Source organism: Ceratocystis lukuohia (assembly GCF_044167205.1).
Source record: "Ceratocystis lukuohia strain C4212 chromosome Unknown Supercontig1_pilon, whole genome shotgun sequence".
In the NCBI taxonomy this organism is placed as follows: domain Eukaryota; kingdom Fungi; phylum Ascomycota; class Sordariomycetes; order Microascales; family Ceratocystidaceae; genus Ceratocystis; species Ceratocystis lukuohia.
Window position 1 is genome coordinate 4,597,289 of NW_027263520.1, and position 14,281 is coordinate 4,611,569.

The 14,281-nt window shown below is 51.5% G+C and overlaps 3 protein-coding genes across 3 annotated transcripts; 2 read left to right on the forward strand and 1 right to left on the reverse strand.

Moving 5' to 3' along the window:
- Positions 1-693: 693 nt before the first annotated feature.
- Positions 694-9,339, forward strand: HOO65_011137 (Chitin synthase 8; the record flags this gene model as incomplete). The annotated part of the gene is made up of 3 exons (XM_071005215.1): positions 694-983; positions 1,051-6,200; positions 7,016-9,339. 3 exons carry the CDS (start codon positions 694-696, stop codon positions 9,337-9,339), a joined length of 7,764 nt encoding a protein of 2,587 aa, XP_070862959.1.
- A 326-nt stretch (positions 9,340-9,665) lies between these two features.
- Positions 9,666-10,861, reverse strand: HOO65_011138 (Mitochondrial import receptor subunit tom-20; the record flags this gene model as incomplete). The annotated part of the gene is made up of 4 exons (XM_071005944.1): positions 9,666-10,142; positions 10,209-10,309; positions 10,395-10,640; positions 10,801-10,861. 4 exons carry the CDS (start codon positions 10,859-10,861, stop codon positions 9,666-9,668), a joined length of 885 nt encoding a protein of 294 aa, XP_070862960.1.
- Positions 10,862-11,541: 680 nt separating this feature from the next.
- On the forward strand, positions 11,542-14,085 carry HOO65_011139 (Exocyst complex component EXO84; the record flags this gene model as incomplete). Its single annotated transcript, XM_071005464.1, has 4 exons — positions 11,542-11,841; positions 11,931-12,267; positions 12,342-13,635; positions 13,764-14,085. 4 exons carry the CDS (start codon positions 11,542-11,544, stop codon positions 14,083-14,085), a joined length of 2,253 nt encoding a protein of 750 aa, XP_070862961.1.
- Positions 14,086-14,281: the final 196 nt, after the last annotated feature.

Genomic DNA, 14,281 nt, shown 5'->3' on the forward strand with positions numbered 1-14,281 from the left:
CGCCGCTTCGTGTTCCATCGCTCTCTTTTTCTGTTCTCTCACTCCCCTCCTCCTTTAACGTAGGAATGTGGCTGTTTGTAAAGAAATAACAAAAAATAATATTTTCCTTTTGCTTAGCCCTTTCCCTCCTGCCTTTTCTTTATCCCTCTCCTCCTTCCTTGTCCTATCTCGTCTCATTTAGTTGATTCCGCGCACCTTCTCTTTCTCTTTTGACACACGAACGGCGCCGTGAAGCTCTGAGATTTTTTCTTTTCCCTTGCGAGTCTAGCAGAAAGCAAGCCTGTCACTCGCTTTGGCTCTTTCTGGCTCCTTCCCTTTCGTTTTCCTGTCCTCTTTTTTTTTTTTTCTTCTTGCTCCTGGCCTTCTTTTTAATTAGCTGCCCTTCGTCTCTCATCTTCACATCCATCACGTCTGCAAAGGGGGCGACATTCAATCGTTTTGTCTCATCGAATTTTCTTTTATTTCTCTAGTTTTTCTTACTAATTTTGTTCTTGGCTCTTGTTACAATTGGTTACTTCCTTGTTTTTATTAACCTGGCCCCTATTTTGCACACAAAAAAAGCTATCTCGCCCCCGAGGCCATTTCTCTCGCCAACTTCCATAGCCTCGCGCCTTGCTTCGTTTTCACCCGTTTCCTTATAGATTTCTTGTATCTCATCCATTCTGCTCAGTATCGAGCACAGCTCTCCCTACCATGAGTGCTCAAGCAAACGGAGGCCCTTCACAGGCGTCTCTGCCTTCGCTTCCAGCCCATCTACAGTCTGATACCCAGCTGACTGCCCATTTGGCCTCTCGATTTTATGCCAATCAGCCTACCGCCCGCTTGTCGTCCCACGCCCTCATTGCTCTCAACACATACACCTCATCGTCCAAGGGAATTGACGGCGGTCGGGAAGGCAGTACGCAAGCCGGCGCTGAGGAAATCGCTGACCGTGCTTTTACCCGTCTGGGATACCGGTCTGAGAACCAAGCCGTAGTCTTCCTGTAAGTAACGATTCCGCAGCACACGCTTCAGACGTATCCCCCTAACACTATTGTTGTTGTATCATAGTGGAGAGTCTGGTTCGGGTAAATCCACACTCCGTAGCCATTTCCTGTCTGCCATCCTGAACAAGTCATCGACACCTCTCTCGACAAAGGTTTCGCTGGCAGCATACGTCTTTGACTGCCTGACAACTACTAAAACCGCCACAACATCAACTGCATCCAAGGCTGGTCTGTTCTACGAGCTTCAGTATGATACTGCCACCACGACCAACCCCGTTTTGATCGGTGCCAAGTTGCTGGATCACCGTCTTGAACGTAGCCGCATTACTGACGTTCCCACTGGCGAGCGTAATTTCCACATTCTTTACTACTTGCTTGCTGGCATCAGTGATGCCGAGCGTTCGCATCTTGGCTTGGACAGCCCTGCTAGTGCCCCAATGAGGTGGAAGTATCTGGGCCATCCTACCCAGATGAAGGTTGGTATTAACGATGCTGAGGGATTCACTCTCTTCAAGAATGCCCTGAAGCGCCTGGAATTCCCTCGAAGTGAGGTTGCCGAGATCTGCCAGATCCTGGCAGCGATTCTACACATTGGTCAACTTGAGTTCCAGACCACGTCAAATACTTCCGTGACTGCTGACGACAGTGGCGGTTTCTCACACGAGGGTGGCACTACAACAACTACTGTGAAGAACACCGATACTCTCGGCATTGTTGCTGCCTTCCTCGGTGTCAGCCCCCTAGACTTGCAACACACTTTGGGCTACAAAAATAAAATGATTGGCAAGGAACGGGTTACTGTCATGCTGGACCCCGTTGGTGCTAGATCTCATGCCAATGAACTGTCCCGCACGCTTTACTCGTTGCTCATCGCTTACGTCGTTGAAAACATCAACCAGAGACTCTGTGCTTCCGAGGAAAGCATTGCAAACACTGTTTCAATCGTTGACTTCCCTGGGTTTGCCCAGCATCCCTCTACGGCTTCATCGTTGGATCAGCTGCTCTCTAACGCTGCCACTGAGGCTCTATATAATGTGACTCTCAACAATTTCTTTGAGCGCAAGGCTGAGCTCCTTGAATCAGAGGAAGTCACTGTTGCGCCGACTAGCTATTTCGACAACTCTGATGCGGTCAAGGGCTTGCTCAAGAGTGGAAACGGTCTTCTGAGTATTCTGGATGACCAGACTCGCCGCCATCGCACTGATTTGCAATTCCTAGAGTCTCTCCGCAAGCGTTTCGAAGGCAAGAACCCCGCTATTGTTCCTGGTTCTGTCACTGCCAAGCTTCCTGGTAGCAATTTCCTCACTGAAAACACTGCCGCCACCTTCGCCGTTAAGCACTTTGCTGGTGAAGTTGAGTACAGTGTCCAGGGCCTTATCGAGGAGAATGGCGAGATTGTGTCGAGTGACCTGATGAACATGATTAATTCCACCCGCAGTGAGTTCATTGCCCGTCTGTTTGGACAAGAGGTCCTGCAAACTGTCAACCACCCTCAAGAGCGGTCGGCAGTTATGCAGGCTAGCATCAGCTCCAAGCCCTCTCGCCAGCCTAGCGTCATGTCTCGCAAGGGCCGTGGCCGTCCTGGTCTTCGCGGGAAGAAGGACGAGAGCGAGAAGGACACTGTGAAGAACCGTGGCTCCGAACAGGGTGCATCTGGACAGTTCCTTGCTGCCCTTGAAAATGTGACACGTGCTGTTAATGACATTGGTACCAACGCCTACTTCGTCTTCTGTATCAAGCCCAACGACCGCAGAATAGCAAATCAGTTTGACAGCAAATGTGTCAGAACGCAACTACAGACTTTCGGCATCGTTGAAATCAGCCAGCGACTGCGCTCTGCTGACTTTAGCTTGTTTTTGCCGTTTGGCGAGTTTCTTGGTCTTTCTGACGGCGAGACAATGCTTATGGGCAGTGAACGTGAAAGAGTCGAGTTCGTTGTTGATGAAAAGCGTTGGCCCAGCAATGAAATCCATATTGGCTCTACTGGAGTGTTCCTTAGTGAGCGTTGCTGGATGGAAGTGGCTAATCTTGCTACCGCCTCTGCTGGTGGTCATTATCCTGCAGCTTCTGACAATGGCGATCACGTTCAGCCCCGCCATGATGCTGCTGCGTTTGCGGCATCTAAGGAGCGTCTTCTTTCTGGCTCTAGTAGCCCGCAATATGGCGAGAAGAAAGGATATTATGGCGATGATGGCCGCTCTGAGGCTGGTGTTTCTACCTTTGGTAACGGTGACATGTTTAAGAACCATGAAACCCGTGAACAAATGCTGGAGCGCAACGAAGAGAAGAAGATGGATGAAGTTGAGGAGTTCCGTGACAGTGCTAGTCGTAAGCGCTGGGTCATGATTGTGTATGCCATGACTTGGTTCGTCCCGGACTTCCTTGTGCGCGTTGTTGGTCGCAAACCCCGCAAGGATATCCGTGTAGCCTGGAGAGAAAAGCTCGCCATCAACATGATCATCTGGTTTATGTGTGCCATTTCCGCTTTCTTCGTTGTTGGATTTCCTCTTCTCATTTGCCCTACTCAACACGTCTACGGAACTGCTGAGTTGTCTTCCCATAACGGTGACGGTAACTCTGCCTATGTCGCAATTCGTGGGTTTGTTTTTGACTGGGGCAAGTTCATGCCTCGTCATTACCCCAACGTCATTGAGTCAAGACGTTTGCTCAGCTATGCCGGCACCGATGTCTCCGGTCTTTTCCCCGTTCAGGTCAGTGCCCTTTGCACGGGCATTAACGGGAACATCGATGAGCACGTCGCCCTTAGTACTCGTACTGCCAACTTGACTGGTGCCGCCAATGTCGTCGGTGATAAGGACAACACGTACCAGTTCCATGACTTCCGTGCATGGACCAATGATTCACGTCCTGATTGGTATTACGAACAAATGACCATGCTGCGTTCGCGTTACTACAAGGGCCGTGTTGGTTATACCCCCAAGACCATCAAAAGACTAGCCTCTTCTGGACGTCAGATTGCGTACATTGGTGACGATGTTTTTGATTTCACCGAGTACAACTCTGGTGGCGGACGCACGTATCAAACTGGCAATGGCGAGGATGTACCCGAAGACGCGTTGACGCAGACTCGTTTTATGTCAGATAAGGTCCTCTCTATCTTCAGCAGCGCTGCTGGAGGAGACGTCGGTGAATATTGGGACCAAATTTCCCTTAGTGCCACTGACAAGGCTAACCAGTGGACCTGTATGAAGAACTTGTTCTACGTTGGTGCTCTCGACTCTCGTAACTCGTTCCGTTGCAAGCTTTCTGACTACATGGTCTTGGCTGTTTCAATCGCTCTTTGCGTCATCATTGGTTTCAAGTTCTTTGCAGCTCTTCAATTTGGCGGAAAGAACATGCCCGAAAATCTAGACAAGTTTGTAATGTGCCAGATTCCTGCTTATACTGAGGATGAGGAGTCGTTGCGTCGCGCTATTGACTCGCTAGCTCGTACCAAGTACGACGACAAGCGCAAACTGCTTGTGGTTGTTTGTGACGGTATGATTATCGGTCAAGGTAACGACAAGCCTACACCTCGCATTGTACTTGACATTCTTGGAGTGCCAGAGAACATTGACCCTGAGGCCCTTAGCTTCGAATCCCTTGGAGAGGGTATGAAGCAGCACAACATGGGCAAGGTATACTCCGGTCTGTACGAAGTCCAGGGTCACATCGTCCCCTTCTTGGTCTTGGTCAAGGTTGGCAAGCCCTCTGAGGTCTCTCGTCCTGGTAACCGTGGTAAGCGTGACTCCCAGATGGTCATCATGCGCTTCCTCAACCGTGTCCACTACAATCTGCCAATGAGTCCTCTGGAACTTGAAATGTACCATCAAATCCGCAACATTATCGGTGTCAACCCCGCCTTCTATGAATTCCTGTTCCAGATTGATGCTGATACCGATGTTGCGGCTGATTCCTGCGGTCGAATGGTTGCAGAATTCCAAGACGACACTCGTCTGATTGCCCTTTGTGGTGAAACTGCTCTGACTAATGCCAAGTCGTCGATTGTTACCATGATCCAGGTCTACGAGTACTTCATTTCCCACAACCTGGCAAAGGCCTTTGAGTCTCTGTTTGGATCTGTTACTTGCTTGCCTGGTTGTTTTTCGATGTACCGCATCCGCGCAGCCGATACCGGAAAGCCTTTGTTTGTTAGCAAGGAGATCATTGAGGACTACTCGACCATCCGTGTTGATACTCTGCACATGAAGAATCTGCTGCACCTTGGAGAGGATCGTTACCTAACCACTCTGCTTATCAAGTACCACTCCCGCTTCAAGACCAAGTACATTTCTGCTGCAAAGGCATGGACCATTGCTCCTGACTCCTGGGCTGTGTTCCTTTCGCAGCGCCGTCGTTGGATCAACTCTACAGTGCACAACTTGATGGAGCTGATGCCCATGAACCAGCTCTGTGGTTTCTGCTGTTTCTCCATGCGTTTTGTTGTCTTTGTCGATCTGTTGTCGACCATCATCCAGCCTGTCACTCTTGCCTACATTGTGTACCTTATCGTGCTTATCTCTACCAACTCTGGCTCACTGCCCCTTACGGCCTTCATCATGCTGGCTGTAATTTATGGTCTACAGGCGTTTATTTTCATCGTTCGCCGCAAGTGGGAAATGATTGGTTGGATGATCATGTATATCTTCGCCATGCCGGTCTTCACCTTTGGTCTGCCCCTCTACTCATTCTGGCACATGGATGACTTCAACTGGGGTAACACTCGTGTCGTTGCTGGTGAGAAGGGCAAGAAGATTGTTATTTCCGATGAGGGCAAGTTTGACCCGTCGTCGATCCCTAAGAAGAAGTGGGAGGAGTACCAACTTGAGCTCTGGGAAACGCAGACGGCCACTGCCAAGGACGACGCTCGGTCAGAGGTTTCCGGTTACAGCTATGCCACCAAAGCCCAGGGTCCTATGTCGGATTATGGTGGTGGTCACCTGGGCGGCTCGACTTACGGTCTTCCTCAATACGGCTCACGCATGTCACTGGCGCCTTCGCACATTGACAACCGCAACAGCCAATACGGGGGATCGCAGTTCTTTTCCCCCGAGGATATGGTGGGCCTGCCGAGTGACGATGCCATCCTGGCGGAGATTCGTGAGATTCTCCGCACGGCTGATTTGATGACAGTCACGAAGAAGGGCATCAAGCAGGATTTGGAGCGGCGGTTTGGCGTCCCACTGGACGCTAAGAAGCTGTACATCAACAGCGGTAAGTCACTTTTTCCATCTACCCATCATCTTCATTTTGTATTCAGTGTTGCTAACCTGGGTTTCTCTATCAATAGCTGTCGAGGCTCTGCTTTCTGGCCAACTGTAAGCGGCAAGGTAGTTCATTCAGGCTGTCAGCTGCCAGCTAGCTTTTGTTGACGGTAAGGGTAATGGTGGTTGATGGCTCAAAAGCCTCTCCTTCTTGCATATCTAATGAGTCGTGGTTGATCTTGAGGTGTTGTGTTTATTTTGGATATTGTCCCGTGGTTTTTTCTTTTCTACCATGCTTAATCCTGCGTTTATTGTTTTATTTCTCCGCCATTTATACAGCGCATTTCCCCTGGTTAGTTTGTACTATTTGTTACCGTCTTTATTTATTTTACTTATTTGCTCCTTGAGAAGTATTTCTCCAGCCCCACTATTGTGTTGTCACACTCAGCACTCAGCCTTGCAGGGCTCTAGCCAATCAACTGCCTTACGTATACTTGCCCCTGGATATATTTTTTTTATAGTGGGGCAAAATCTTGACCCCCCCTCCATTTTGTTTTCCCTTTCTTAAACAACAAGAAGCATGACAAGCATCAACATAAGCAGTCCTATACAGACAATTTTACCCTGTTGATAGCTTCCTCACGTGACTCACGCATCATCAATAACGCGAGCCAATATGGATGCTTCGCCAGTCGAGCTAGCCCGTGAGAATCTCATGGCGAACGCCGACCAGGCGACTGCTAATGGTGTGTAATATTTCTATCCTGTTCTCAGTTCTGTGGCCTCTGTTGTGAAATGCTAACAATTTTCTCTCTGCTCTGCTAGATCTGCTGGATCTATGGCATCAGTACCGCAACGTTGCTCTCACCGTTTTTGCGGTTATGCTCATGGCTATTCGCCTGTATTTTTCGTCTGAAGAACGTGAAGGTCTTATAGCTATTCCGAAGGTCCTAGAAGACAAGAAGAATAAGAAGGATAAAGCGACCGATGTCAAGTCAACACCCCGCGAAACCCAAGCTGAAATACCCTTTGAAAATCTCCCCGAAACCAAGCCTGCACGCGACAAGAAAGCCGGCCCTAAACGCATCGTCGGTGGCCTACGCAAGACTACGTCGCCTTCAGGAAAGACTCGCCTCGCACGTGGCCGCAAGCTGCAGCCACTAGTGTTTTACTCGTCAGTAACTACCAACACGGAACGTATTGCGGGCACATTCCTGCCGCAACTCAACGATGTCCTAGCTGCCCTAGATCTAGGCGAGGAGGCGAGTGCCCATGTCAGTTTGCTGAATGCCGAAATGCTGGATTTGGCCCAGATTGACTTCGACGACTACTTTGTAGCGCCACCGGCGGCCAAGGAGGGTGTCGAGCTAGTATATTTATTCCTCCTGCCTAGCTACAACATCGATACTATCAACGACGCATTTCTACAGCATTTGCAGGAGACGCATTATGACTTCCGCATTGACACGGCTGCTCTGGGCGGCCTTGCCGGATACTCAGTGTTTGGCTTTGGTGACCGTGAAGGCTGGCCTGATGAGAACGAAGGCTTCTGCTTCCAGGCCAAAGAACTGGATCGCTGGATGGCTAAGCTGACGGGCGGCAAGCGTGCGTATCCTGTCGGCATGGGCGATACTAAAACAGACTATGAGGAGCGCCTGGCCGAGTGGCTACAAGGTCTGCAGGAGGTGTTTGTGGTGATTGCCAACACTGGTGGCCTTGGCGAGGGACTCCCTGGCAGCGGCGATGCTGATGAGAGCGACGTTGATGACGTGTCTGCCGACGAGGAAGAGGATAGCGAGGTGTATGCAGACCCCGCGGCAAAGAAGGCTTCAGCTGGTGATTTGGGTGACGTCGAGGACCTGGGCAAGTTGATCAAGGGCTCGACAGATCTTGCCGAGACCACAGACTTCACCAACTACGGAACTAGCAACAAGAGGAAAAAGACAGCGGCCGCCACGGCAGCGCAGGCCGTCGCCAAGGAAATGGTGCCAGTCAACTCCCCCACATATAAGTCGCTGACCAAGCAGGGCTATGCCATTGTCGGGTCACACTCGGGTGTCAAAATTTGTCGTTGGACTAAGTCTGCTCTGCGAGGTCGTGGCTCCTGCTACAAGTTTTCGTTTTACGGAATCAACTCACACCAGTGCATGGAGAGCACACCATCTTTGTCATGCTCTAACAAGTGTGTTTTCTGCTGGCGTCATGGCACCAATCCCGTGGGAACTACGTGGAGATGGGTGGTTGATCCGCCCGAGCTGATTTTTGAGGGCGTCAAGAAGAACCACTACCAGAAGATCAAGGTGCTTAAGGGTATGGCCGGCGTGCGAGCTGAGCGCTATGCCGAGGCTTTGCGTATCCGTCACTGTGCACTTTCGCTAGTCGGCGAGCCGATTTTCTACCCGCATATCAACGAGTTCCTCGCCATGCTGCACCGCGAGCACATCTCCTCATTCCTGGTATGCAATGCCCAGCACCCTGATCAACTGGCAGCTCTTAAGGCCGTCACACAACTTTATGTATCTATTGATGCCTCGGACCGTGAGTCGCTACGTCGAATCGATCGCCCGTTACACCGTGACTTCTGGGAGCGCTTCCAGCGCTGTCTAGACATTCTACGCGCTAAACGTAACAAGCACCGCACTGTTTTCCGCCTGACTCTGGTCAAGGGCTTCAATATAGATGACGAGGTCGACGGCTATGCTGAGCTTGTTTCCCGGGCTTTGCCGTGTTTCATCGAGATCAAGGGCGTTACATACTGTGGCACGGCAACATCAGCTAATGCTGGCCTAAGAATGCAGAATGTACCGTTCTACTGGGAAGTGTGTGACTTTGTGCGTGCTCTGGATGCTAAGCTGCGCGACCGGGGACTTGACTACGGCATTGCCGCCGAGCACGCACACAGTTGCTGTATTTTGCTTGGCAGCGGCCGTTTCCGCGTCGACGGCAAGTGGCACACGCAGATTGACTACGATAAGTTCTTCCGCTTGGTTGAGGAGCGTGGTGCTGACGGTGACTGGACACCTGAGGAGTACATGGGAGCTGAGACCCCAGAATGGGCGACGTGGGGAAACGGTGGATTTGATCCGCGTGATCAGAGAGTAGATCGGAAGGGCCGGCCGATTGAGGCAAAGAAGGAGCCAAGTGGATGAAAGCGAGATCAAGAGAAAAAATATGATGCAAGACGAGATGAGGTCGAGCAAAAGATACAAGGCATTATAAAGCCCAAGATGATGCAAGATAAAATACAAAATACAATACAATATACTAGTACATAGTTTTTGTTGGTACAGGCTAGTCAGACACTCAATCAACCAACGAAAAGGGACCAAGGGCCAGGGGACTCAAAAAAGTGCCTGGTTTGATATTGAGCATCAAGATATCGTACACGACCCAGCCCACAAGCTGTCTTTTTTTTTTTCTCCCTTTTTGTTTTCCTTGCCGCCTATCATCCTTCTCTCCTCTCTTGCCATGCTGCTTACTCCTTACTAGCAGCAGCGGACTCGGATTCAGGCACAGAGATAAGCTCGGCCTCGCTACTGTCATCCTCGGCATCCGAGTGGCCGTCATCCGACGTTGGAGCATCGGGCACTGCAGGTACAACGGCCGGCTCATCCTGTATCTCGGCCTTTTCTACGGCGGCTAGAGGCTCAGAAGCAGCAGGCACCTCCTCTGGGTCGCTCTCAGTTGCCTCGGCAGGATCGACAATCAGGAGCTTCTCGGAATCGGACTCCGCAGCGGCCACAGACTCGGCTGCAGGGGCGGCTGCAGAATCGTCTTCAACCTCAGGCTCAACCTCCTCTGGGTCGGAGTCGACATTGTCTGAGACGTCTTCAACGGCACCGCTAGAGGCTGAGCGGGCAGCAGCCGAGGCGTCAGCTCCGGTGCCAAACAGTGAGGAGTTAGAGAAACTATCGTCTAAAGCGATGATTTCGGCGAGGGTGTCGAGGACATGCTGCGAAGGGGGGTTAGCACATTAACTTAAGTAGCATTGGAAAGAGGGTCTAAGGGTCGTTCGTACCTTGGGGACAGTCTGGTCGTAAATGCGGATTAGGTCCCGGGGCGTGGGGTAGACCTTCAGGGCCTTGTAGAATGCCAGAGCAGCGTCCAGGGCTTGCGAGGCTAAAAAAGGGTGAAGAAAACAAGGGCAGAAAGAGTTAGTATCTGGAGCCTATCCGCTCATAAGGAGACAAGAAGAAACACTCACGGTCAGCACTTAGCTGCTCGCCGGCACCCACATGCTCCATGAAATACGCCTCCTTCTGGGCAACATCTGTTGGGAAGCCCTGGGCAAGGGCTTGCATTAGTGCAATCTTGACGCGCTGGCGCCTCTGGACCACTGCAGCATCAGCCTCATCTCTCTCGGCGCGGGCCTTCCGGCGCTCGTTCCGGCGAAGTGACCGGCGAAAGTCTGAGCTTCCACGGCGCATGTAATCGAAGTATATGGCATAGGCTGTGAATAGCAGGGGCAGCCGGCCCAATAGCCGGCACATCAATAGGTTAGCGGATGGACTTTATTTGTAGGAAACTGCTAGCAAACAAGCTGATTGAGCAGAGCTACAGCAGCCCCGAGGCCAATTATCTGATAGGTAAAAGAGATCACAGAAACATACCAACAAGGCCAGCAGCGGCCGTGGCCACAGAGGCCTTCACCACAGTTGAGGACTGGACCATTGTATGTGTATAAGAGATTCGTATATTTGGGCAGGCGGCCTTCACGTTGTTAGTGAAGATGATTCAAGAGAAAGAACCAAGGCTGAGAGAAGGGTCTGCAGATAGAAAAAAAATGATGCTTCATATGAAACCCTAGCAACCCTAAGTCGATATTTTCCTAGACTAGGTTTGTGAGCTGAGACGGACACTTCAAATCGACATTAGAAATTCAAGGCTAAGATTTCAAGATTGGGAATGGGGAGTAAGATCTGGGGCAATTTAAGCAGACATATACATGAGTCTCTCGAGTTTGCCCCAAACAGTCTCCCAACTCTCGTGTCAGTGGTTGTTGCAGCCCAAACAGGGGAGGACTCAAATAATGCGGACTATGACGACTGTCAGATACGGGACTGCCAACTGTCAACTTGGAGCCTTGCACGTGGGCAGCCAAGCCAGACAGCAATCCCCTAACCCTAGTAGCATCTCTCAAGGGTCGTCATGCTTGAGGTTTCAAAGCCAAGCTTTCAGCTAATCATCGAGTCGGAGACAGCAGTGACGACGAGCTTTGGATTAACAGCACAGCGCCTCGCCTTTCGGCAGAATTGTTCTTCCTTTTTTATTCTTTTTCTTTTTCCCTAATCCTTCCTGGCTCTCTTGCTAACGATACTCTATCGCCACCTGGCTTCTGCCCCTCGCTTGCCATGTCGCTATCTCTTCGAAGCAGTAAACGCAAAGGTGGTCGCACACCAATATCAGCGAAGCAAATATCCGGCCCTATCGTACAGTCTGTGCCGATTGCCGCCAACAATGCTACTATCTTAGCTGGCTCGGGTGCGAGCCTGCCGAGCAATGCCCCACGCTCTGTTCCTGCTATGTCAGCAGCGCCGGCTGGTTCAGCAATCGGAGGAGGAGGCCCAGCAGCAGCGGGGCCTCCTCCTGCTGCGGCTAGTGCGGCGATTCCCGAGGCTCGTCGCCGCGTGGCCCCGCCCGCTGGCGACAAGGTACGAATTCTGTCTTGTCCTTGTATAAAATGTGGGCTTGTATGTTTCTAACACGTGCTGCTGTCTGTGGTTGTTTCTGGCTGTCGTAGACGTCAGATCTAGTAAAACGCCGTTACTCGACCCGATTCAATAATGCAAATGCTCCGGAATGGGAGGCTGGAGCCCCTCCTATGATGCCGCCCATGCCTTCAATACCATCGGTACCGTCTCTACCACATCCTAGCCAGCAACAGTACGAGAATCGATCACGGTCTCGGAGCCAAGGCGGTGATGACCCGTCAGGCGCCGGCGGTGCAGCCCGAGATCCAAGAAGACCCCCGCAATCCCGAGATGTCGGCGGAGGAGGGGGAGGGGGAGGGGCGTCGGGTTCAGGGCCTCAAGTCGACTTGAAAGCTTTGCGAGATCCAAACCTTTCCGCGGATCAATGTATGGATTGCTGCTTTACCTTGTACTGTATTGCCTTGGATTGGGCTGGTATGCTAACATGCAGGACTGAGCAGATGTTTCTAGTGTTTTGGCCGAAGCCACCGACGAAGAAATCCGTAGCTTTGAAGACTCTCTACGCAAAGTCAAGTCACGTGCAGCCTACGCGTTGCAACAAAACGTTATGCAGAACCGCACGCAAATCATCAAGATTAGCAAGGAGACCGAAAAGCTTAAGACGGAGATGCGCACATTGCGGAATCTCATGGCCGAGCTCAAGGTTAACACGACAGCCCTCCGCACATCATCATCTAAATCACAAGAAGGCTTTGGGGGTGACGGCCTTGCATCGGGCATAGGACCTGGGAGCGGTGCTGGCATGGGGATGGGGATGAGCAAAAAGGACAAGCGATCATCAATCACAGACCGCAGCGCACTGTGGAACTCCCAGATGCAGGCACTATACAAGAGTGTAGAAGGCTCACAGAAGTTCTTCCCCAACTCACTCGGCCGACATGTGCTACAGAATGGTGGGCCCTGGATCGAGTTGGACAATGCTACGTATAAATCACGACGAGCCATGCAGATTTTCCTGCTCAACGACCATCTGCTAATAGCTTCGCGCAAGAAGCGCAAGAATGACGGCCCCGATGCCCGCGGGCCCGCTACTAAACTCGTGGCTGATCGATGCTGGCCGCTGCTGGACATTGAAGTGGTGGACATGGCGGGCACAGGCGACACCACGGTAGGGCGCAGCAAGCTAGCAGATGCAGTCATGGTACGCGGCGTGGGTCAGGACACATTCATCTACCGCACAGAGCGACCGGAAAGCCCAGACAAAAACCTGTTGATGCTCAACATCCGCAAAGCTGTCGAAGAACTACGGCGGTCGCTACAGTCGGAGATGGAGGCCAATAACAAGGCCAAGGACACTATAAACTACTTTGCATCACGCGACCCGGGCTTACTACAGAACACCGAATTGCTAGAAACACTGTCAGATGTCAAGGATATGCTGATTGAGGTGGGCGGCAAACAGCACAACCTGCGATGGGTTGAGAGCCAGATGGACGAGCTGGACATTGACATCTCGCTGCAGAATCTAGAGCCGGCAGTGGCACGCGTGGAGAAGCTAAGGGGCCTGGCACGTGGGCTCAAGACAAACGTGGTGGCACAGGACTTCATCACGTTCAAGGTCGAGGAGCGCTGTGGCAAGCTAGCTGAGCTGATTTTGCATAGGCTGGCCGTGACGCATGGTTTACTAAGCAAGACACGCGAGAATGCAAATTGGCTGGCACGACTGGGCTTTGAGGACCGGGCACGTGAGACATACCTGGCAACCCGACGGGAGATGATAAACACGCGATCACGGTACGTATATAAGGGTCTACTCCGGAGACTGCCCCGTTGACTTTGACATTTGCTTCCGCATTGGATTCTACTGGAAACCTAGCTGCTAACCTGAGACTATTTTTTTCTTTTTTCTCTCGCCCTCATAGTCTCTGCATTTTCCAAGGCGACTTGCATATGTACATCTGGGAGATCTCGTTTGTCTACTTCAAAATAATTCGCCACACGGTCTCCTGCTTCCAGGCTTGTTTCCCGCCTGTCATGATGAGCGTGTGTGTCAAGTGGGCCAAGGAGATGGTCGAGGCCTTCAACGAGATCCTAGCACGACAGCTAAGCAGCACGCAACGTGGCGGCGACGAGTGGAACCAGTGCATTAGTCGGGCCAAAGAGCACGCGAAGTTCCTGAGCGAGGTGGGGTTAGACTTCCAGACTTTGGTGGGCAAGAATCTGGTGGGGGAGGAAGAGCGTTAGTGATGAGAGATGGAGGGGGGGGCTGGGGTTGGTATGGTAATGATTGCAATGCCCATGACTAGGCGAGGCGAGTTAGATCGTGAGAAGAGAGGGGGTGCAGCTTTCAAGAGAGCAACCTCAATAGAGCTTTGAAGCTCTTTAAGCTCTGGCCCCACAGACCTTAAAGTGGACCCGGCTCTTTTTGGCCTTTCTGGTT